The sequence below is a fragment of the Telopea speciosissima genome, chromosome 9 (assembly GCF_018873765.1).
Source record: "Telopea speciosissima isolate NSW1024214 ecotype Mountain lineage chromosome 9, Tspe_v1, whole genome shotgun sequence".
Classification (NCBI taxonomy): Eukaryota; Viridiplantae; Streptophyta; class Magnoliopsida; order Proteales; family Proteaceae; genus Telopea; species Telopea speciosissima.
This window is the reverse complement of record NC_057924.1, coordinates 50,990,152-51,014,074: the sequence shown is the minus strand read 5'-3', so window position 1 is coordinate 51,014,074 and position 23,923 is coordinate 50,990,152. Positions and strand designations below refer to the sequence as shown.

Genomic DNA, 23,923 nt, shown 5'->3' with positions numbered 1-23,923 from the left:
ACTTATTTTCCCCAAAGCAGCTAATTAGATTTCACTTACTAATGCATCTTCGAGATATGGTACAACATAATAACATTGGTACTTAGGTAGGGCTGGGTTTGTGTCAAGCCTAATCCAAACCGAGCCAAACTCCAACCTGACCAAACAAACCTATTTCTAGAAATAGGAACTCTGGTGGGCTCAGGTTCAACCCAAATGACTGGCCTAACCCAGATTGGAAAATCTTGGGTTGGATCTGGTTGGGCCTGGTTTTGTATTGCCCATGTTGAAGTTGAACAACTAACACTCACTATTACTTGATTTCCAATGACCATAAAATTTGTTGCTTTGTGCTTAGGGGAATTGCCTAGATCTACTAGATTGTACAAAGAATTACAAAAATAGTTCGTATAAATTATGTTTTACCAACACAAGTTACAATGTTGAAAAGATTTATCAAATCCCCCTATATGAGTGAAAATTACTAAATGAATAACCTAAAATACCCCCAACTCTTCCTTCGCTCTACTCCTTTCTTCCTTCTTTTCTTTCTTTTCATCCTCCTGAGATGAAGAACATCTCCACACTCCTTCCTCTCCCTCCCTGCAACACTGCCTCGCCTTCCTCTTTGCAAATCTGCCCGGAACCACCACCACTGCAACTCCCATCCACCCCTCCCTTTCTTTCCCTCTCTCCTCCTCCTATCCCCTCCCTCCCCTGCAAACCCGTCCCACCATGCATCCATTTCTTAATAAACCATTCAATAAAAGTGGGAAAAAAAAAAACCGGACAACTAGGAATAGAATAATTTAAGAAACCACAATCACACACACACTCTCTCTCTCTCTCTCTCCGGATTTAATTTCCTTCTTTGAAGAAGGTACCTTTATTGAAATCATGGTTTCCATTTGTAAAGTCAACCGACCTTTTAAGAGCATGTTTCCTGAGCCAAGGGATTTCTGTATTTTGAGTTCAAAATTTCGATCTTTGAAACTGATGGATCGCAGTGTTGTGATTAAGTTGTCAAAAATGATGGATTTCACAATCACAGTTTCAAAGCCATCATTCAAATCATCGGTAAGAGATAACCCCAATTACAGATAAAGAGACAGACCTATGAACACTAAGCATCAAAATTTCATTATTATGGGTGAAATGAATAGGAGAAACGATTCATTTAAAGAGTGGTGGGGTTGTAGGGGAGGGAAGGGATGGGTGGCAATGATGGTGCAGGGCAGATTTGTAGAGAGGAAGGTGGGGCGGTGTTGCAAGGGTGGGGAGGAGGAAGTCTAGAGGTGTTCCTTCGTCCGAGGAAGAAGAAAAGAAAGAGAAGAATGAAGGAGAAACAAGTAAGTTGAGGTATTTTAGGTTATTCATTTAGCTATTTTTACTAATATGAGGATTTGGTAAATCTTTTCAAACTTGTAATTTGTGATGATAAAACATAATTTATACCTACTATTTTTGTAATTCTTTTTACAATCTAGTAGTAAAGAAATAACAGAGACGAAGAAGTTTGATAAGGCTTTCTCAAGGAGAAGACCTCTGTGTATTGCTTTATATAATGAACTGTACAAAAACCTTAGTTACAGATGTATGGTTAGATCTATTCTAAAAGAATGAGTTAGTTACAAATGGAAGGCTCTCCATGGATCAAGAATGGAGAGTGTCTTCAGCTAAAACATGTGAATGACCCTCAACCGAAAGTTCTGGAGTCTGAAGCTGCTTTAGTGTAAGCTCTGACATAGATCCTGATGTAGGCTCTGAGCTGTGTGGTGTGATGAGGTGGGCTGCTGAGTTGTCTCCCTCAATAAGTAGATCTAGGAAATTCTCCCTTTTGCCTATCTACGGACGCTATAAAGTTACAAAAACATTTATCTCGTGATTATAGTGACTAACTGTATTTGTTCACCTAAAATCGCATTTTTAAGGAACTCGCAATGATCTAAACTCTCATTCATCTCACCTTAATCACATATTCCGATATGTGACAAGAGATACAAAGATCATTAACCCAAATCCCCTCTCCTCTCAACTCCGAAAAAGGGCAAAACTTGTATCTCTTGCTGATTTCTTGTAAAAACATATGCTAATTTTCTGAATGTACTTTAGCCAAAGAAAGAGAAGTGAACATTATACAATAAAAAATGTACTTTAGCCAGGCACATATCCAAACAATGTTCACATTCTTAGTGAAGAATGCATTATGCATTTTGAGAATGGGAATTCATATTAAACATAGCCTAGATCTCAACAATGAGGTATTTGGTCGTGATATTTTTGTTGACCACTTCAGGACCATTGATTTAGGTATAGATAGTGGTCTTGGGCAATAAGGGTTTAGCATATGATAACTCTGCATCAAACAAGGGTTTATCATAGCAGAGAATGGACATTATCGTCGATGAAGTTGAGTTTTGAAATGAAAATCTCCTGCAACATAGGGTTTAAGCTAGGGGTGCAAGTTTGGTCCTATCGACCCGAACCCGCCCTAGTCCGCCCTGAGCCCGAACAGGGCTTGGGCTGAGATATTTGGCCCTGAGGGCTGGTCAAGGCTAGAAATTTCTGGCCCTGAGTCAGGGTCGGGTCGGGTTAGGGTTGAGGCCTAGAGCTAAGCCTGGCCCGGCCCGACCCTGTTTTAAGTTATACTATAATATATATATTATAAACTTTAAACGACACCTACATTTTTTTACATAATATATTATAGGGAAGTAGTTTTATGTCCGGGAGTGTGGCCTACGCCAGCACTCCCATGTGTCTATCTCTCTCCTCCTCAAAATAAAGGGGCAGAGGTGTCTTCTCAAATGGAGAAGAGAGAAATAGACTCATGGGAGTGCTGGCATAGGCCACACTCCCAAACAGAGAACTTTCTCCCTATATTATATATGAAGACAATAAGTGATATAATACATTTTATTACAATGTTATCTTACGTAAAATTGATAATTTTCTCCCTGGCCATTTCAGTCCATGCATTTCCTTTCCCCTCCCCATGATCAAGGCTAATCAGGGTTAGCCCGATCCGACCTTGAGGGCGGGTCAGGATTGGATTTTTCTGACCCTGAGTCAGGATTGGATCGGGCTAAACTAGGGTTCTATAAAGCCCAGTCCTCTTACAATCCTAGTTTAAGCTCTTTCCTTCATTGTTCTAATTTCCAAGATGATGTCAAGCCTTTGAAGCAAATGATGATGTTGATGTTATTTTTGAGTCATTGCTCTCCTAAGGGAATTGTTGGGGAAATGTTTGTCGATAACTTTTTTTTTTTTTTTGGTAAAGAATGTTTGTCGACAACTTAAAATAATAAAGATTTGAGAATTCTAGAATCAAAAATTCACTTTTGCCAAACAGTTATCCAAACAATATTCCCATTCTTCATTTTTTTATTTTGAGTATGAAATGCACATTTTAAAAATGAAAACACATACAAAACTTAGGGTAAATTACAGATCACCCTCGAGTTTTTAATTGAAACTTAGATCATCTCCTATTTTTTGAAAAAACTCAAATGTCTCTTCCTCTATAGTAACGGTGTTAATTTAAATCAAATCAAAAATTGAAAAGATAATTTTAACGTCAATCAAAATAAGATAAATAATGATAATTGAGGTATCCAATGTTTGTAGAAAATGCACTTCAGATACCTAATTTGATATTTTCAATTATACCCCAAATCACCACCACGGCTACAACCACCGTTGCCCCAGCCACCACCACCACCATTACCATCATTACCGCCGTGCAACCTCATCCCACACCATCCTCTTCCTTGCGCGATCATCACTACCCCCTCCCCCTCTATCTCCACCCTTTCCTCTCTGCTTCTGCTGGTCTTCTTCTCCTTCCTGTTGCCACCGCCACTGCAATCAACCTGCGCAAGAGTGTGGTGAGGGTGCAAAGGGATAGAGACAAGAGTTACGGGCTGCTGTGAATCATCTCCGTTACGGGAAACTGAACCAGAGATATGCAAAGTACAGCATCATAACCAAAACCCGTCATTTAATCAACCATCTCCCTCCGGTAATGCCGACGCATCAGCCATTGCTGCTGGAGTCCCTCCTTTCTCTGAGTTCTCACTTTCCGACCTCAAAGCTGCCACCGATAACTTCAGCTCCGACTTCATCATCTCTGAGAGCTGCGCCAAAGCCCCCAATCTCGTCTACAAGGGCTGTCTACAGAATCGCCGATGGATCGCCGTCAAGAAATTTACCAAAGTGGCCTGGCCTGATCCCAAGCAGTTCGCTGTATTGCCTCACCCCATTTAGCATTTGGGTCTTTAATTTTCTGCTTAATTAAATCCGTTTTTCTGAACATTCTTTCTTTGTTTTTGCTTATTTTTTTCTCTCGCTTTCCTTAGGTTTTGTATATGTTTTTTGATTGTTGTCTTTTCGATTTCCGTCTCTTTCCTCGGCGGGGTTTAGGAGGAAGCGTGGGGAGTTGGGAAATTGCGGCATCGTAGGGTTGCAAATTTGATAACCAGTTGTTGCCCATTTACCTCCAAACCGGTGTCGGAAAAGAATACGGTAACAACAGAAACAAATCAAGGAAGAAGGCGACAATATAACCAGTACTATTCTGTGTCTTTCTGATCTAGCTTTTGGTTTTGGAAGAGCAGAAGAACGTTGTTGCAGAGATGTGGTCCTTGTGGAGCTGTAATCTTTCCATGATTTGCAGAAAACCCATCAAAGTAATCGAATCCCAATTCCAACTCCGATAATTGTTTTTTCGTTTCCAAATAGGAGTGGGAAATCGGGGACCACCGACAGTGCCATGCTCCATCTATTTGCGAACATGTCACTGAGACTGATGACACGTCGCCAAGTGTGTTGAAGCAGCCACTGTCTCCAACGCCTTCCTCTTGCTTTGAATCGGGGTTGGGGTTGGGGTTAGGGTTAGGGTTTGGTTCAGATGAGGTGGTGGCGTCGACGATGGCGGTGGCGGTGGCGGTGGCGGTGGCGGCGGAGAGGCGAGAAAGGGCTTTCGTTCGCTTGCCGTTGGGAATTCTGAAATCTTTGATGGAAGAAGTTTTAGGTGTCTGCTTTGGAATTTGAATTGTAGGTTTTTTTTTGGTTTGGTAAAATAGAGTTGCAGGTCATGTGAGGAGGAGGATCATTATCACCTACAATTCTCACACCCTCCAATTCCCTATAATCCCTCACATGAGAGTGAAATGACCACTTATTAATTGTCTTGGGAAGTGTGCCCAAATAATGGGTAAATGGTAATTTTAGCTCCCATGTGAGGGATTGTAAGGGAATTGGAGGATGTCAAAATTGTAGGAGATAAAAATTCGAGGAAGAGAGGTGTGAGGAAGAGGGCGATTTTGAGGTTTTTAGATCCAAGGGTTAAAAAGTAACTCTACAGTCTACACTAGTTAAGGGTAGTTTAGGGATTTAAATTTATTTAACTGGATGACATCATCACTTAACAGCAAAAAATTACTGTCGGAGACTAATTTGATATTTTGGAGTCTAAATCAGGGGGTGATTTAAGTTTTTTTAAAAATCAAGGGGTGAACTGAGTTTCGATTGAAAACTGGGGGTTGATCTGTAATTTATCCCATAACTTAATGTTTGATAACGCTTCTGTTTCTTGTTTTGAAAACACGTATGAAATGCACATTCTAAGAAAGAAAACGCATCAAATTGAACACATTTATTCCTCTTTTTTAATAAAAATTAATTTTTATTATCTTTTTTTTTTTTTTTTTTTACCTTTGACCGTATCAATGGATCAATACTGGATCGAGATTGATCTCAACTGATATTGATCCAATCTAATCGAAGTCGTTGACCGACCCCCATACCTCAAACCATGCATCTGAGGACTTTAGGTCCCAAAAAAAAATGTTTTTCACGTTTGTGCACCGTCTCACATCAGAAGCAGGGTTTTAATAGTTGGAATCGAGAATAGAATCAGTCAGAGAAGATTTCGATCCGATCGGATCGAAATGGGCCTGAATCGGTACAAAAAAGGAATCGAGAATCTAAGCTATTTTATGATAAAAATTGAATCGATTTAGGAATCAAGAATTAACCAATTATTTGGTCGGATTCAAGATGGTTTATAAAGAAAATGACTAAAAATCAGCTGATCCGAGTTCAGGAAGCAACAATTAGGAACAATTAGGAATAGTGGAAATTGGGATCGGTGTCAGTCCACTCCAATCCGAATCGGCCGATTCACTGATTCGATTCCTCAATCTTGAAACAATGATCTGAAGTTGGTGGTTAAGAGAGGAAAAAACCAAAAATTTCGATGGGGGTTGGAGGAGATAACCTCTGCGTCTAACAGACGAAGATAACGCCTCTTCCTCCTGGTAATCTCTTTCCAGCGCTCTCTCTCTCTCGCTTGTTTCTGCTTCGATTTTGTTCGCCCTCTACTAGAGGGCCTCTACAGGTTTTATTAAATCTGTCTAAGTGGGGTTTCGCTTGGAGATATTTTCTGGTTCTGATTTGATTGGGAGAAGCTTGCGTGTCTGAAGAAGTAACACTCAAAGATGAGATCGATAACCTTATTAATGGGTGTCCAGTCTGGATCTGCTACAGTGCTCCCTGCGACACCGCCAATGTCCTCCCCGAGCCTACATTCCCGTTTCTTCATCTCCGTTTATAGCATCCAATCTTCCTCTTCCTCCACAACAGAAGTCTTCTAATGTTCCTGTCCCTCTTGCCTTGCTTCTTCCCAATTCTCAGTCGAACTCTCGCCAAAATATCTCTGCAAGTAGGTTTGGTTCGCCCCCAACACCTTGACAGGGCCTGTGTGAGATACTGTGAAGAGAGATTTGTCTCGGATTGTTAACAATTTGAAGCTTGTGGTGTTCCCTAATCCAGTTAGTGAAGATCCTGAGAAAGCTTTGCGGGATTGGGATCTTTGGGGCCGTTTTTGTTCATCTTCTTCCGTTTTGGTCCGCATCCGTGCAGAAGGTGAGTTAGACAGATTTTAACTTCTTATATTCTTTCAATTGATGCTAATGCCGTGCTCTTATGCATATGGAATTACTATCACAAGTTAATCCCTTTCAACATTTCTGTGTGTAATTTCTTTCTGTGAGAAGAATTAGGAGACAATACTTATGGGTCAAAAGTACTTTCTGAGATTAGAACTGTTACCAAAAATGAACTAACTGCATTCATTCATCTAAAATCATATATTTCGGGAACTCTCATTAATCTAAACTCTCATTCATCTAACTCACTTACTCTCATTCATCTCACATTAATCACATATTCCGATAGGTAACCAGAGATACAAAGATCTTGAATATAATCCACCTCCTCCCCCAACACTGAAAAAGGGCAAAACTTGTATCTCTTGTTGATTTCTCAGGGTTGGTCATGCAATGTTGTCCACCAACTCAAGTTTTTCTTCATCCGCAGACATCTTTAAGCGTTCCGCAGCTTTATCAACCTACAATGTATTAAAGATGAACTCTTAATAAAATGAAACTTAGTTCTGAAGTGATCAGCGTACTATGTATTAAAAATGAAATCTAGTTCTGAAGTGATCAGAAGAGATGATCATTTTTCACCTCTTTATCCCAGTTTGTTCTGGCAGTCAAGATAATGAGGGTTACTGTCTGAAGAAAAACTCCAAATATCATTCCCCACCAAATTCCCTGGAAAATTAAATAACCATTAGTTTAGGCATCATGAAGAATGTTCCAATGCCATTATTAGATCATTGACCAACTTAAACATCCTCTGCTTCAGGGGATTTAAAGACCTTCACAATTGTATCAGAGAGAGAGGGAGAGAGTTACCGCCACTCCGAGGCTTGTTTTAAAGCCAAGAACACATCCAATAGGAAGACCAATGATGTAGTAAGTGCTTAGGTTAACATAAGCAACTAGAGCTTGCCATCCACTCCCAATGGCAACTCCTGAAATTCCAAAATAGTTTTGAACGATTAGAAACTGCAGAGCCTATAAGATAAGGGGAAAAAATGCTACTTTGGTGTAACAGACCTAGAGAACAACAGAAATGAATGTCTAGTGGTATATGAGCATTGGTAATCAGAGCCTGAATGGTGAGAGAAATTTAAATTGGGCCCAATTGGGGCTCCTTCTTGCTCCATACTGAAGACCATACCAGAAATTTTAGGACTCATTACAGCTATAGGCTGCTTTTGGCCTAAGATGAACACTAAGTAGTGAGAGCTGACCAAAAATAAAGGTCCCTATGAAATGTAATATTACCTGAGAGTATGGGTTGAATTCCATTTAGAAATACAGAGATTGCAAGTAATGGAGTTAAATCTGAAACTGCTGCAATAACTGTATCGTCGCTAGTGAAAGCCTTGCTTAGTGTGGTGCGACATATCAAGACAAATGCGCTGAATACGATACTGATCAAGATGCTTGTTGCATTGACAACGATCACTGAGAATCTCGTAACCTTTGGGTTACCAGCCCCAAGCTCATTTCCAACTCGAATACTGCAAGGCCCAAACCATTAGTGAATTGAAAGTGAAAAGAGATTATTGACTTGCATTGATTCAACTATGAGATCTAAACCCACACCTGGCTGCTGCACTCAGGCCCAACATAAACTGCATGTCCCAGTTTAGGTAGTTCATGCTGAAATTTTTCAAAACGATAAAAACAGAATGTAAGTAGGCAATTTATTGAGTTATATAAAGAGTACTCCAAAGAAGAAAGCCATCTGTGGAACCATAGGAATGTTTCCAATTGATATTTAAGGGATGCATCATATGGTAGCATAAGAAATCAATGAAAGAGGATGACGGACATGAGAATACCAAATAGAAATAGAGTCAAGTGAGATTGTAGGATTAGGAAGTAGTCCTGATATAAGCACAATTCCCTGGTTGTACCATATCTCCAAACTGCAATAACAGATTGCCCATGAAAAATTAGTAAGTGATCAGCAAAGTAAGCACAGCAATTCACTTGGGCAACACTAGCCCTGGAATTTAAGCTTAGTTTACTCTTGGCCAGGCTAGTTTGCAGAGAGCCTTTATAGTCAATGTACTTACCACAGCATAACAGCAGATGCAAGTGTCAGCTTCAAGTAAGACCATAACCCTTTAAAAGCCTTCATAGAGAACCCTGTCCAAGTTTCCTTGCAAGAGGGGCTCAAAACAATATAAAGCCCAGTCACAAATACAAGTATCCACCAAGAAAAACTCAATGTAAGAGCTGCTCCTAGGAGACCAACCTTCACCACATCCACAGCCAACCATGTGAGAAGAATATGTACAAGGAAGATCCCAAGAGATATATAAGCTAAAGGGTTTACGATATTCTGGGCTTGAAGGAATCTCTGCATGGGGCAATAGATTGCAAATGCATATAGCTGAGGGAGCAATCCACGCGCGAAAATCTGTCCTTGTGCTGATATGCTATCTGACTGACCGATTGCTCGGAGGATCGTGCCAGAGTACCAGTACACAAAGGATAGGAGAACAGATGCTCCCAAATGCAAGATTATGGCTTTTTGGCAAACAATCCCCAAGGCAGCATACTTCCTTGCTCCATAGGCCTGACCACACACAGTCTGAACAGCACTAGCCATGCCCAACTGAAAAGAAAATAAGAAGAAAGACACATGGGGGATGTTAGGAGACATGATTGAAGGACATTCAAAATTTTAGTTGCTAAATTAAATTAGTCTTTGAATACTTTTAAGTACATAATTTGCTTCACATTTTTAGCTTTTGAAAGCTCTCTTACATTGAGAAGTGAGACCTAACAAACTTAGGCCTGGTAAAGCAGGGCAGGGTCCTTTCTTAGAACCAGAGCAAGTTGGGTCCGGGGTCAAGTGGTTAGGTTGAACAATGGACATTGTCTTTGTGAGGTTCTCCGGGTAAAATTTTCCCTGTAAATGATGCATGAAAATCTTACTCCACAAAATTTTTTTTTTCTTTTGTATTTTTTAATTTCATTTTTACAAGAACATTTCTCTTTCCAAATTTAATTTGGGAACTCGTTCTCTGTCCGGGAACATGGTCCCCGTGCCAGCATGGGGGCCAATGCAAGTGCATGCCAAAGCATAAATAGGGGCAGGATTTCTGCCTTTTCTGGGGGGCGGTGTGATCATTTCGCCCCACACCACTCTATGTTTGAGCATAGGAGCCATACTCTCGGACAGAGTTCTTTTTCCTTTTAATTGTAGATGAAAACAGACAGAGCCTATAGGGTGTTCAGGTAAGAGCTTGCATTTTATACTAATCATAGTCCACACACAGCAGAGAAATTGAATTAGATAATACTACCTTTTTGAAATGGAATGTTTAGGTCATTGCCAGAGACCCAATCATGAGAATTAAAAAGGCATCAAAGGGCTCCATATTTTTTAAATAAATTTAAGTATAAAAATGACAATAGCATACTCGCAGAACGTGGATTATGTCCTTGTACAAGTACCGTCCAAAGCCCTCTAGGGCCACTCGCATGGAATCCACTCCTACAAGTCCTATGGTGGATTTCATATGAGTGGCCTTGGAGGGTTTTGGACAGTACATATACAAGGACAATCCGGTCTCGTTGACTCAGATCGCTGCCCAACAAAGAAAGACAGGAGGGAGGTTTGAGGAGAGAGAGAGTGTGTGGATCCTACCCCTTTTTGTCTCTTAGAGTGCAAAAAGAATTCGTACACGGACGACGTGCAAATCTTTTATTCTAATATGTTATTTCTCTTTTATTCTTTTGTTGAGAAGTGTTTCATGCGGGGAACGTGGCCCCTATGTGCACATGTGAGTCAATAAGAACACACACAAAGGCATCAACAGAGACGACATTTCTGCCTTCACAGGGTGGGGTGGTCATTTCACCCTGAATGTTTGGATCCATGAACCACTCCCCCCCCCCCCCCCCCAGTTTTTTTTCCCTTGTTTTTTCATGAGAATTTCTCTTTCAGTCTAACCACGTGATAACCTAACCCCAGCAACCGGTCAAAGATTCAGAGGCCCCAAGGAGTTCTCTGTTCTTGGATCCTTGGACAAGATTGCACAGAACATAGAAAATTACAATATAATATAAGAAGAGTACTCATATAAGGTGTTCAGAAAATTCAAAAGAAGTAAATGTAACTCTCTTTTTTTCTCCATTTCCATTTACTATTTAAGTTCTAAGTTGTAATGTAAAGTAGAGAGAATTCAAACAAGAAGGAGATTCAAAGAAAGAAACTCACCATGATACCATAAGCAAGACCCTGGATTCCAACATTGGCAATGGAGGCACCAGCGAGTTCCAAAGCACCAAGATGACCAGTGAACATCTGGGTTACCAAACTAAGCATGAAATTGAAGATAGAAACAGCAATGGATGCACCAGAGAGGTACCAGAGCAGTTTGGACTCCCACCAAACCAGCCCTGGCAACCATCGAATTGGCACAGGATCGTTTACCAGCAACAACTCTTCCACGGCTTCTGAGGACAGCCCTGTTACCCCAACATTGCCATTGATGTCTTGCAGCAATGGCTGGGTGTGGGTGTGGGTGTGGGTGGTGCCATTGTTGTCGCCCATTGGATGCTGCTTAGTGCGATTACTGGGTTGGCCCAAGTGAGATATGCGGCGCTGGAAATTAGTGAGAAGCTACGTTTGTGCTTTCCTGGTGTTTGCTTGATATGTATTAATTAACGGCTGCCTACCCTTCTAAGTTGCAGTACTATTAGACATACTTGCGCAGCACCAAACAGTTTGTGTGTGGTTTGGGGTCAAATTGAGTAGTAGATATAGCTTCTTCTTAATTAGATAAGTTTGTTGTTACCTAACACTTTCTCTAGAATCTCGAATGGAATTTGAACTTCAATTTTTCTCAATATACAATAGGGTAATCTTCTTTTTTATATATACTTTTTGTGTGTGTGTGTGTGTGTGTGTGTGCGTGGACCTCCGTTAGTTAAAACGGGAATGGCTGGTGTTTGGTACGGACGTATTTTAAATGGATCAAAACTTGAATGAGATCGTTAAAAATATGCTCAAATACGTCATGAACGGCAAAAAAAAAAAAAAAAAAAAAAAAAAGATATAATACGTGTTTTAAACGTTTAGTTTTTTCAAGGACATGACCCTAAAAAAGGGCACGTTTTAAAGGATTACTGATTCCATCATTTAAACAAAAAACATGAGAAGATTCAACCACATGGCATGCCATATTAGTAACCCAAAGGTGTGCCTTGTATATCTAATGGTGGAATCAGGCAATGAACTAAACAAGAATTCCATCTGCCTTAAAAATAATGACGGGGCAGGGAAGCTTTACCTTAAGGGTGTCCAATGGGATAATATGATGATTTTTAGCTAAGAATTCCAAAGAGGAGAAAAAAGATTTGAGAAGAAGTTGGAGTGAATAAATCATGAATACATTGGTCAATAAATCATGGTGGTCTGACGGTGAAGAAGTTATAGTTGGACTTGAAGTTGGACTATAGTTAGCAAAAATGGGAATGAAAAAAAACGGAGTCTTATGGTGCGGATTTTAAACACTAATATTTTTCAAACAGACAGTCAAATAAAACGGTCAAAAAACAAATCGTGGTAAAAAATGGAAACGGACGGTATAGGTTGTAAATGTTTATAGGGAAAAAGATCTCTGTCCGGGAGTGTGGCCTACGCCAGCACTCCCATGAGTCTATCTCTCTCCTCCCCATGTGAAAAGACACCTCTGTCACCTTGTTTTAAGGAGGAGAGAGAGAGACTCATGGGAGTGCTGGCGTAGGCCACACTCCCTTACAGAAAACTGCTTCCAATGTTTATTATAAAAAACAAAAAAAAGGAACCAAAAAAATGGCACTATTGTCTTATAAATTGAGGAATTTTTATTTGAAAAACATGCTTCTAATTTCAGTGTTTGTGCATTGACCTTGAGTTGAAGGTGATATCATGAGAAATGTAGCCATTCGAGTCATCTTTATGTTGGTGAAAGAATCATGGATGAGTTGACTAGAGACATTTAGGATCAGATTCCTTGGTGTTTGTGTTTTGTAGATGATATTGTTTTGGTAGACGAACAAATGTTGGGATAAAAGAAAATTTGGACTTATGTAAACCAACCTTAGAATAAAAAAATTTTAAGATAAATAGAACAAAAACACACATTTGTGCCCATTACAGAGTCTACCTAGGTACCTTTCACATGACAATGACTAAAATTGTAAGGGCACTCCTTACATCATTGGATTGTTCAATCAGCATTTTTGTTATTCTCTATAAAGAGTTGTACACAAAACTGTCATTTTCACTCTGTAGTTTTAAGATCTGCCTTCAATTTTGTTTTCTTTTTTTTTTTTTTTGGTAAGAAATAAATTTACTGATCATAGCCATGTGTACAGCCAATGGCTTCGTTTAGGCAAAGGGTATGAAGCCACGGAATGGTAAGCGGCCAATTTATCTTACACATGATGGATAGGGCCTTCCTAGCCAGGGTATCTGCAATAGAGTTTAGATCCCTAGGAATACAAAGAAAGGAAATGGACGTAAAAGAGGCAGTTATTCGCCTTACGTCCGCAATCTTGATAGCCGCTTTAGAGGGTGGTATACGGTTGGGGTCGAGGAGAAAGGAGAGAAGTTCCACTTGCAATCGTTGGTGTCCATCTTCAAGGGCTTGGATGAGAGCGATGCGAACTGCCGCTGCTTCCCCTTGAAGAACCGAACTGAGATGGTAGGGGATCGAGAGGGCCTTCATTTGTACACTTCTATGATCTCTGAAAATAACCCCCAAGCCCCCTTTGGATTTATCCTTTATAAGTGTTGCATCATAGTTTGCCTTCAGCACACCAACAGGAGGGAGAGCCTAACACCCCTTATCGTGTGACGTCGGACCATGAGCCTTTGTTGGGGTTGCCATTGCAGAAGCATATTCATTATACACCCTTTCTGCAGCTGAAATAACATCTGCCGATGTCCAGGATTTACTTTTAAACACCATGTCATTCATCGCATGCCAAATGTACCAGCATATGAAAAAAGCTTTCGCAAGTGATTCTCGGGCCAGCCCTTTGTCCTTGCGAAATAGCACATCCCAACCACTTAGCCATTCATGTAGAGATGGAGCCGAGGTAAAGGAGGGAGAGTGCGTAAGAGAGCTTCCAAACCATATTGCTCTGGAAAATGAACATTCAAAGAGCAGGTGTCCCACCGTTTCCTTTTGTCCTCCACATCTAGCGCAAATCGGGTCAATAGGAACATTTCGATTAGCTAATCCATCTCCAGTAGCTAAACCTTCATTGCATGCGCGCCAAATGAAGGTTTTTATCTAGGGTAAGGTTCTTATAGCCCAGATGCGCTTCCAAATAGAATCTGGAACAAGATCCCAGTTACGCACCCTTGATGATGATGCATTTGCAGCCTCTTTCTCATCCTGCATTTTCACCAACATTTGGTAGGCCGATTTGACACTAAAGATCCCATTCGGCGATTGTCCCCAGATACGCTTATCCTCAGCCACAAATAAACTAAGAGGGATTTTAAGGATGGCTTCTCTGTCAGAAGGTTGAAAGTAAAGTTGTAGTAAATCCATCCGCCAAGTCCGGTTTTCAGGGTCAATAAGGTCCGCAACGGATGAGAGATGGCAATTCAATGGGCGAGTGTATTGGAGTTTATAACCCAGTAAGGAGGGTACCCATCGATCTTCCCAAATATTAATTTGATTACCGTTTCCCACTTGCCACAATAATCCAACCTACAGGACTTTTCTCCCTTCCATTAGATTTCGCCAGCCCCACAAGGGCTTGTTTCCCAATTTTGCATGAAGAAAGTTTGAAGTTGGGAAGTAAATAGCTTTGATAAAATTCGCCCAAAAGGAGTCAGGTGAGTCCCACAACCTCCAGGCTGCCTTGGCTAGTAAAGCTTGATTCTGGAGTCTAGAGTCCTTGAACCCCAAACCACCTTTGCTTTTTGGCCTGCAAAGCCTAGCCCATGACATCCAATGAATTGTTGCCCCTTTCTCAGATTCCCCCCAGTAGAAGGTAGATGAGGCATTTCTAACAGACTCATGGAAAGATGCAGGAAGTTTAAAGTGGAAGCCAGCAAAATTTCCCATAGGGGAGATGGCAGCTTTAAAAAAAACGTCTTTTCTAGCATGTGAAAGAAGACGCTCCTTCCATCCTTGAAGCTTATTAAGACATTTTTCCTTGACTTCTTGAAATAAGTCCTTCTTTGAGGCACCAAAGTCAGTAGGTAACCCCAAATATTTCGTAGGGCCATCGCCATAGGGGATCTTCAAGATTCTTGAAAACCATCTTTTAAACTTCAAAGGTGTGTTCGGGCTGAAAGTAAGACTAGATTTCTGAAGATTAATAGCCTAACTTGTCGCCTTGCAGTAGAGGTCCAAGCATTGCTTCAAAGTCTGAATTTCATCAAATTTAACCTACGTAAATAATAGGCAATCGTTGGCAAAAAGGAGGTGGGTGATAAGGACACCTCTATGCCACACTTTGACTCCATGCAAGTTACCTGCGACCTCCTCTTGTCTCAACACCGCTGTGAGCGCTGGGGAACATAAGATAAAAATAGCTAGAGAGATAAGGTCCCCTTGCCGTATACCCCTTGAGGAAGATATGACACCCTTAATACACCCATTAAAAAGAAGGTTGTAAGAAACAGTCCGAATGCAAGTCATCACCCGATTAACCCAGTCATTACAAAAGCCCAACTTTAAAAGCATGCCTTCTATAAAACACCATTCAAGCCTATCATATGTTTTCTTCATATCTAACTTTAGGGCTAAAAATTTATTTTTACCTCTTTTGTGTTCTTTAATGTAGTGAAACATCTCATGCACCACCAAGATGTTATCGGAGATGAGGCGGTTGGGAATGAAAGCTAATTGGGAAGGAGCAATGAGATGATTCAGGACTCCATGCAAGCGATCTGCCACCAGTTTGGTAATAATCTTGAAGATCATATTACAAAGGCTGATGGGGCGGAATTGCTCTGCCAACTCCAGTTGGTTCACTTTTGGAATAAGATAGACATACGTCTTGTTCAAATCCAATGGGATGTGTCCCGATGCAAAGAACTCCGTAACATAAGAGAAAATATCATTTTTTATTAAGTCCCAGTACCGCTGGTAAAAGATAGGAGGAAACCCGTCTAGGCCTGGGGATTTCAATGGTGCCATAGCAAATAAAACAGCCCGTACTTCTTCTAGGGTGGGAGCTTTACATAACATTTCATTGATTTCCTCAATAACAATAGGCTGAACAGCATCAAGTACCTGAGTTAAGGCCGCATTATCAATAGGTTCATATGCATACTGGGCTTGGAAGTGGTCGCATAAGATGTTTGAGACATCAGTAGCCGAATTTGACCATTGGCCCAAGGGGAATTTCAACTTCATAATTTTGTTGCGATGACGTCGCCGAATGGTTGTGATGTGAAAAAAGGATGTGTTCTGATCTCCACCCTGAAATATATTTTGGGATATTTACATATTTGGTTAGGGAGTACAAACTAGCAAGGGTTTACCTCCTAAATGTTACATTAAATTTTCCAGACTTGGATGAGAAGATAATAGGACCTCATCAAAATGGGTGACGAGTTCCACAAATCCAATTGTTTATTGGAAGAATGTTATGAACAAATAAACTCTTAATAATCTGAAACCATCCAATCAGAATTATTGTCTTCTGTGAACTCTTTTGGTCAATTCCAAAACTATCATAGCAGTAGCAAAGAAGTCATTGAAAGCTCAGTTTTTGCAAAACCAGAAACGCTTGGTTTTCTTTCAAAATTGGTTGTAGAAGGCCCAACTCTCTTAAATTTGATGACTCCCAAGTTTGGACCTGAATCACTAAATCTTCTTTTTTTTTTTTTTTTTTTTTTTTTTTGTTTTAATAGACGTGTGATAAGAGTAGTTGTATCTTAGTAGAAGTGGTAAGTTGGAACGGCTAAGTAGCCTATTTATCAATAATTAGAAGTAAAGAAGATAAGCTTAGAGTCTCCTAAAACTTCTCTTTAAGAAAGAGGCTAGGATAGGTGAACTCCCAATTACGCTAGATTACTCTGATAATTTTCTTCATTGTTTATCTCCCTTTTCTAGTTAAAGATAGGTAAACGTGGACAATTTGTGTACATACCAGCCTAGTATCAGGGCCGAGGCATGGATCAGAGGGTGGAAAAGCTAGAAGATGAGGTGGAATCTCTCACTAATAGCCAATAACTAATCATGAGCAAGGAATTTTGTTGCAGTTGTACTCCATATCCACACCAACAGCGAGGGAGAAGGAGTCTTCTCCTCAATCTTATAACGTCTTCTCCACCTTGTCAGTCCCATGACCACTGCATTCCATTGAAGCCAGGAAGTGGTCCATTAATCAACATCAAGACATTCTATTACCCATAATCCATCGCTACTTGGAAGAGAGTGTGTTATTCAAGGCATATACTGTAAGACTAAACTGTAATACAGTAATAAGGAAAATACCTGTTATCAGTACCGAGACACTAACCAGAGAAGAGAACTCCAAACAACACGAACAGAAACAGTCACGAACAGGGTGAGTTAAGTCGTATCTTGATAGATACTCTCCTTAAGGTTTTAGATGCCCCCTCTTCTGCAACGGGGTTGACCTTACACCTAACCCTCCAAGATAAAACAACTCCTAAACGTATAGGTTGCAGAACCTGATACGAGTACTAAGGATATCAAACGGCTATACTAGCCCTCTGTTACTAAAGAAAATACAGTAAGGCTGGTCTCTGGAACAGACTGTTGCAGAGACAATTCGTTTCTGTTGTGTGTGTGAAATGCAGGCAAGAGTTTGTATATATATAGTAATGGAATACCCTTTCATGAAGGGATATATCGATACAAATACAGGAGATGTATGTATTTCCTTCACGTACAGGGAGGGGGTGTATCTATTCATATACATGTACGAATAGACACGTACGGTTCAACCATATAGATGAACCATGGGTGAACCAAACCAAGTTTTAAATAAAAATAAAAACTCAAAAGTGCAAAACTTCTACTTATCAAAAATAAGGTTTTGCCCCCACCCCGACCATGACCACGACCACGGCTTGGCTTGGCGCGCGCAATTCAAAAGCACCTCAAGGACCCCCCACACACTAGAGAGTAGGGTGACCGCCTCTCCAAAGGGCTCACATCTTAAGGAACTAACCATATATATATACCCCTCAAGTTACTCTCCCACAACCAATGTGGGACTATTCTTGAGCTCAATATTGCCTCTTGCACACAAGAGAGCACAACAAATTCAAACAAAAATGGAGGGAAGTAAAAAGGAGGGAATAAACAAAAGACACATTTTGAAATTTTGTACCACATGACTCTAAAAATATTTTTTGAAATAGTACATTGACTCAAAAAAATGCTTTTATGAAATAATAATACAACAGAGTGAGAGAGCCATAGAGTGCCGATTATGTTGTCCATAAATTTTCTTAATTATATTTAGGGGAAAGTTTTAATACACGGCTGTGTAAGCCGTGTATGTGAGAGGGTGGGAGTTTCAAGACATTAATTAATGGGTGAGGGTTTATAACTTTTCCAAATCTTTGTGAGAGGTGACACGGCCGTGTATGAAAACTTTCCCCTTATATATATGGTTACCTACCAATTCTTAGAAGCCTGTTACAAAGACTTCAATTTTTTTTTGGTTGAAAATTTTGTCATTTCTTTATTAGCACCAATGACAGCTTGGACTTCACATTGTCAATTCAATTCGAATCCCAACACAAACGGACGAAAATTTTCATTGATACACTAGTAGCAGGAATGTGACTGGTAGCCAAGGAAATGGAATCTTAAGGGGTATTTTAGAAAATATTAAAACCTAGGAGGGTATTTATGAACTCAAAGGGGAAGTGAATTATTCTATTTCCTTGGCTGCTAGCCTTGTAGCCGGAACATTCCTGCTATAAGTGTAGCAGCAAAAAATTTTCCCAAATGAACAAAGTTATTTGAGTATCACATTTGCAATCTAGAAACATGGTTGAGGGCTTCATGCATATTCATATAATTAGGGTCATAGTGTCTCTTACCAAGCAACTCTTGGCCTTTATTCTAGACTCGGAAATGGGGGTGTGTTACATGAGATGTTTCGAATAAGTTGAAATACATCATAATACCAGACATTGCAGGAAAGATGGGGATAGGAAAGAAGAGAAGAAGAATTGCATTCAGTTTAACAATGTGTCACTAAAATAATCAAAGAGAGGTCAGCCCGAATTACTTCAAAGCGAGGGGAAAAAAGAAGTTGTGCTACTTAAACGAGGGAGACAATAAAGTGATGCAAGAGGTATTGAAACAAAGAGATGATGAGAGAAGAAGTGAATCAAGGATATTTAAAGTCAACAATTGGACTATCAAACTAGGACAAAATATTCTTCCACCGATGGTGGACGGTTTACCCACCATCTTAGGATTCAGAAATCCTTCCTAGGATTTTTGTATGTTCCAAAATACCCTCTCGATATCCATTCCCACCCTCTCTCCCACCCCTTGGTGAATGGGATCCCAAAAATAAAGAGAATGGTAACTTCCACGGATCCCAAAATGCAACTTGTAGGATGAAGTCATGATGCTCAAAAGAAGTAGAGTGGCAAATAACCAAGATTGCAGCCCGTCGAACAAATAGAAAAGTTAGCCTACCAATGATAGAGGAAGTGAATCAAGGGTTTCACAAGTACAAGGTGCACGAGAGAAATGAATTGTCGGTCTACTCAGAGATGGCAGCAGCAAATGAAAGAGGAAGAGAATCACAGCCGCGTTAGGCAAAGAACCTATTCTTGCGTATGCACTGTGGCCTTTTAGCTTTTGGGGGTCTAAGTAGCATTTTATTAATTGGGAGAGGGTTCGCTGCACGGACAGTGTGCAGTTTCATGTCTTGGAGGAGGGGCATTATAGAAAAACGTACACTAAAACTAGGAGGGTATATGGGATATTTTACAGTGGTGCTGCTACAGTAATCTGAGCCTTATGAGAAGTGTCTGCATGCAATTTTGAAATTAAGCTGGCGTTGTACAAATCTTTTACCTTTATTAATTTTATCAGTAGTTACATAGCCAATGCCAGACCCGTTTCCGCTCTATGACCTTTCCGGCTTTTAAAACAGTGGTTACAATGTCCGGTGTAAAAGAGGGGGAAAATTTCTACCAAAAAAAACAAGAGAGGGGAAATTTCTACCAAAAAAAAAAAGAGGGGGAAAATTAACTCTTGAATCACAAAAAAAAAAATTTGTGATCTATATAAGCAATGAGGCTCATGCTATGTTGTTGACCAAATCAAGATTTTGTTCATCTTCTGATTTCTTCAAGCGCTCAGCCGCTTTATCAACCTACATACAGAGAGCCAGAATCACCAATGGTTGGTTATAAGTCAACAAAAAATTGTATATTAAGAGATGAGAGAAGAAATCAACAAATCTTGGCTCATGCATTACCTCCTTAGTCCAGTTCGTTCTGGCAGTTAAGATAATTAGGGTTACCGTTTGTAGAAAAACTCCAAGTATCATTCCCCACCAAATCCCCTAAACCAAACAATATGAAGAAAAAAAGTTAGATCCAGTGACTTACAAGATAATGTGTGTATGAGAATGAGAGTGAGAGAGAGAGAGAGAGAGAGAGTCCTTACAGCTACTCCTAAACTTGTTTTGAAGCCAAGAAGACATCCAACGGGGAGACCAATAATGTAGTAAGTGCTTAAATTGACATAAGCTACTAGAGCTTGCCATCCACTCCCAATGGCCACTCCTGATAAAATCCCAAAATTATTAGTTATGAATCATGAGAGATTGTAAATTTTCAATTAACTTACAACACTATGGTGCTCAATTAATGCTCATTCATGTAACTACCATTAATCACAATGAAACTAGGGATGTAAACGAATATTCAAAAATTTGAATTCGATTCGCATCAATATTCATTTAGGATATTCGTATCCGTTTAGGGATATTAAAATTTTTATTTTAAATGGGTTTTTGGTACTTTAATTATAACATGGACCAACCCATTTGTCTCAGAATGGCAGATGGTGACAATTTTTTATTCTCTTTTTGTCATATATGCCTTCTAACATGAAGAAGCCCAGACAGACAGATTTTGAGCCTTAGTCTGGGCCATCAACTGACGTACACACAACAAAACAATGGGCTGGCCCACCTTGCTTTGGAAGAAAACCCAGCCAAATGGCCTGGTCCAGGCCCACAACTTATCCTAACCCTTTGTAAAATTTTAAATCCTTTTTCATAAAAAAGAAATGGGTATACCCAATGCACGAGGCTCCCGCCACTATGGGGTCTGGGGAGGATCATAATGTATATAGTCTTACTACGCAGAGAGACTGTTTCTGGCATCTAATTATTGTCTATTGATAATTCTTAACACAATGTGGAGTGTAGGTGTAGAAATAACCTGAGAGTATAGGTTGGATTCCATTAAGGAATATTGAGATTGCAAGTAATGGAGTCAAATCCGAAACCGCGTTAACAACGGCGGTATCACTGGTAAAAGCCTTGCTTAATAAGTTACGGCATATCATAACAAGTGCAGTGAAAATTGCACTGATGATGATGCTTGTAGCGTTAACAACGATCACTGAGAACTTCGCAACCTTTGGATGAGAGCCGCCGAGCTCATTACCGACTCGAATACTACAAGACCCGCCAAGTTTTTCGATATTACATCAATATTGATAATCGAATTAACTGCTAAAAAATGAGATTAAGTTACAGAGTGTATATGATGAAGATAGAGTTAATCACCTGGCTGCTGCACTGAGGCCCAACATAAACATCATATCCCATGTCCAGTAATTCAAGCTGAAATTTAATAGAAATAGACAAGAAGCAAAGGTGAGTGTACAATCTTCAAACAGGCCCTGATGGCCCATTAAAGTTAGAGTTTAGCCCAATCCAATGGGCTATGGGCCACAGTTTTGGTTGGGGGTTGGTTTGTTAGCCTGAATTGCACCTTTAAATTGAGACCTGATCATGTTGAGAGAGATCAAGGAAATACCAGATAGATATGGAATCAAGTGCAATTGTTGGATTTGGGAGTAGGCCCGATATAAGCGCGAGACCCTGATTGTACCATATCTCCAAGCTGCATTTCCAGATGAAAGTTAATCAAATAATTCATCGATTAAATGAGATTTTAATTAAATCGATATGGATTAATAAATAGAGAGAGAGAGATTATAGTTCAAAAAATTACCATAGCATAACAGCTGATGAAAGTGTTAGCTTCAAATAAGACCAAATCCCCTTAAAGGCCTGTGTAGAGAACCCTGTCCAAGTTTCCTTGCAAGATGGGCTTAAAAGTATAAAAAGCCCAGTCATAATGACTAAGAGCCACCAAGAGAAACTCAAAGAAAGAGCTGCCCCTAAAAGCCCATAGTTCAAAACATACACAACCACCCATGTGAGTAATATATGGAAGAGGAAGACCCCAACAGCAATATAAGCCAAGGGGTTTACTATGTTTTGAGCTTGTAGGAACCTCTGCATTGGACAGTTCAGTGCAAATGCATAGAGTTGAGGGAGCAATCCTCGCGCGAAAATTTGGCCTTGCTCTGCTATGCTAGCCGATTGTCCGATTCCTCGGAGGATTGCGCCGGAGTACCAATAGATAAATGAGAGGAGAAAAGCTGCTCCTAGATGCAATATTATGGCTTTCTGGCAAATTATACCAAGGGATGAATACTTCTTCGCTCCATAAGCCTGGCCACACACAGTTTGTACAGCACTAGCCATACCCAACTATGGAGAAGACAAGGAAAAAATTTGATATTAGAAAATCAAATACAAAAACTAGTTTCAAAGATGTTTATTTTCATACTCAATCCCAAAAGATAAATAGAAAAAAGGGAGGTGGACTTTGTACACGAACACCGAAGGCGATTCATCAAAACTTCGATCGGGCTCGGTTGTCTTGTGCGCAGTCGTGCACATGAGCTTTTGCCATAAAAAAAAAGAATAGTAAAATTAAGGTGGTGTTTGGTATGCATTCTCAAAATTGATTCTAGGTCTAAAACACATTCTTAAACTCAATTCTTCTCTATTTTCTAGCTTCAAAATGCATTCTACACCCAAATCTATTCCAAGAATACTTACCAAACACAACCTAAATATATTTTATCAGACATGTAATATTAAAATACTTTTATGGCGGCTAATTCGATCGGTATCTATTGATTCCAATTTGACTCATTCCGAAATCGATCAAACTTGGTCAAACTCTATACATAGAATCAGGGTTAAAAAGGTAATCGATTTTCGGAGATTCCAATTCTATTTTTTGTTAAGTGTTTTCAATTTAAGAGTGTAGCCCTACACCGATAGGAAACACCCAATGAATGCCTCCGCAAAGGAATCATTTACAAATTTGATTATAAGGAAGCAGTTTTCTGTGCGGGAGTGTGGCCTACGCTAGCACTCCTATGTGTCTATCTCTCTCTTCTTTAAAACAAGGGGGCAGAGGTGTCTTTTCACATGGGAGGAGAGAGTTAGACTCAGGGGAGTACTGGCATAGGCCAGACTCCCAGACAGAGATCTTTTTCCCTTGATTATATTATTGGATACATAAATTTATTTTATTAAAGCTTGAAAAATAAAGTATAGAAGAAAGAAGAAGTATAAAGAGAGTGAGAGAGAGAGAGAGAGAGAGAGAGAGAGAGATACCATGATCCCATAAGCAAGACCTTGTATTCCAACATTGGTAACAGAAGCACCGGCTAACTCCAAGGCACCAAGATGTCCAGCAGACATCTGAGTGATCAAACTGAGCATGAAATTGAAAATAGAAACAACGATGGATGCCCAAGAGAGAACCCATAAGAGTCTAGATTCCCAAGCCACAAGACGAGGCCACCATCGGTAAGGCAAAGGCTCATGTGTCGTCAATATCTCTTCTACTTCTTCAGAAGACAAATTAGCCAACTCAGGCCGGCCTTGTCCGACCAACAATGGTTCATAGTAACCGTTGGACCCCATCTCTATAGAGCTCT

The 23,923-nt window shown here is 40.0% G+C and overlaps 1 protein-coding gene across 5 annotated transcripts; it reads right to left on the bottom strand.

Annotated features, from left to right (window-relative positions):
* Positions 1 to 1,916: 1,916 nt before the first annotated feature.
* LOC122640515 (protein DETOXIFICATION 41-like) lies at positions 1,917 to 23,923 on the bottom strand. 5 transcript variants are annotated; one of them, XM_043833729.1, is made up of 9 exons: positions 23,598 to 23,923; positions 22,132 to 22,676; positions 21,934 to 22,020; positions 21,681 to 21,737; positions 21,331 to 21,569; positions 20,549 to 20,667; positions 20,358 to 20,444; positions 7,301 to 7,390; positions 1,917 to 2,072 (listed from the first exon to the last, which is right to left on the bottom strand). In XM_043833729.1, the coding sequence occupies exons 1-8, from the start codon at positions 23,907 to 23,909 to the stop codon at positions 7,316 to 7,318; spliced, it is 1,521 nt and encodes a 506-aa protein (XP_043689664.1). In that variant the 5' UTR covers positions 23,910 to 23,923; the 3' UTR covers positions 1,917 to 2,072; positions 7,301 to 7,315. The 5 variants fall into 5 exon arrangements, with proteins under 5 accessions (XP_043689664.1, XP_043689663.1, XP_043689662.1 ...); XM_043833728.1 differs by lacking the exons at positions 20,358 to 20,444; positions 20,549 to 20,667; positions 21,331 to 21,569; positions 21,681 to 21,737; positions 21,934 to 22,020 and adding exons at positions 7,512 to 7,598; positions 7,743 to 7,861; positions 8,178 to 8,416; positions 8,502 to 8,558; positions 8,741 to 8,827; XM_043833727.1 differs by lacking the exons at positions 20,358 to 20,444; positions 20,549 to 20,667; positions 21,331 to 21,569; ... (1 more) ...; positions 21,934 to 22,020; positions 22,132 to 22,676 and adding exons at positions 7,512 to 7,598; positions 7,743 to 7,861; positions 8,178 to 8,416; ... (1 more) ...; positions 8,741 to 8,827; positions 8,978 to 9,522.

What these genes read in the sequence shown, in the direction of transcription:
- LOC122640515 (XM_043833729.1), bottom strand. Translation starts at nt 23,909, where the DNA reads ATGGGGTCCAACGGTTACTATGAACCATTGTTGGTCGGACAAGGCCGG. An exon ending in TCATCAGCTGTTATGCTATG is followed by an intron (nt 22,021 to 22,131) that starts GTAATTTTTTGA and finishes CTGGAAATGCAG; the next exon opens with CTTGGAGATATGGTACAATC. An exon ending in GGCCTCAGTGCAGCAGCCAG is followed by an intron (nt 21,570 to 21,680) that starts GTGATTAACTCT and finishes CGGGTCTTGTAG; the next exon opens with TATTCGAGTCGGTAATGAGC.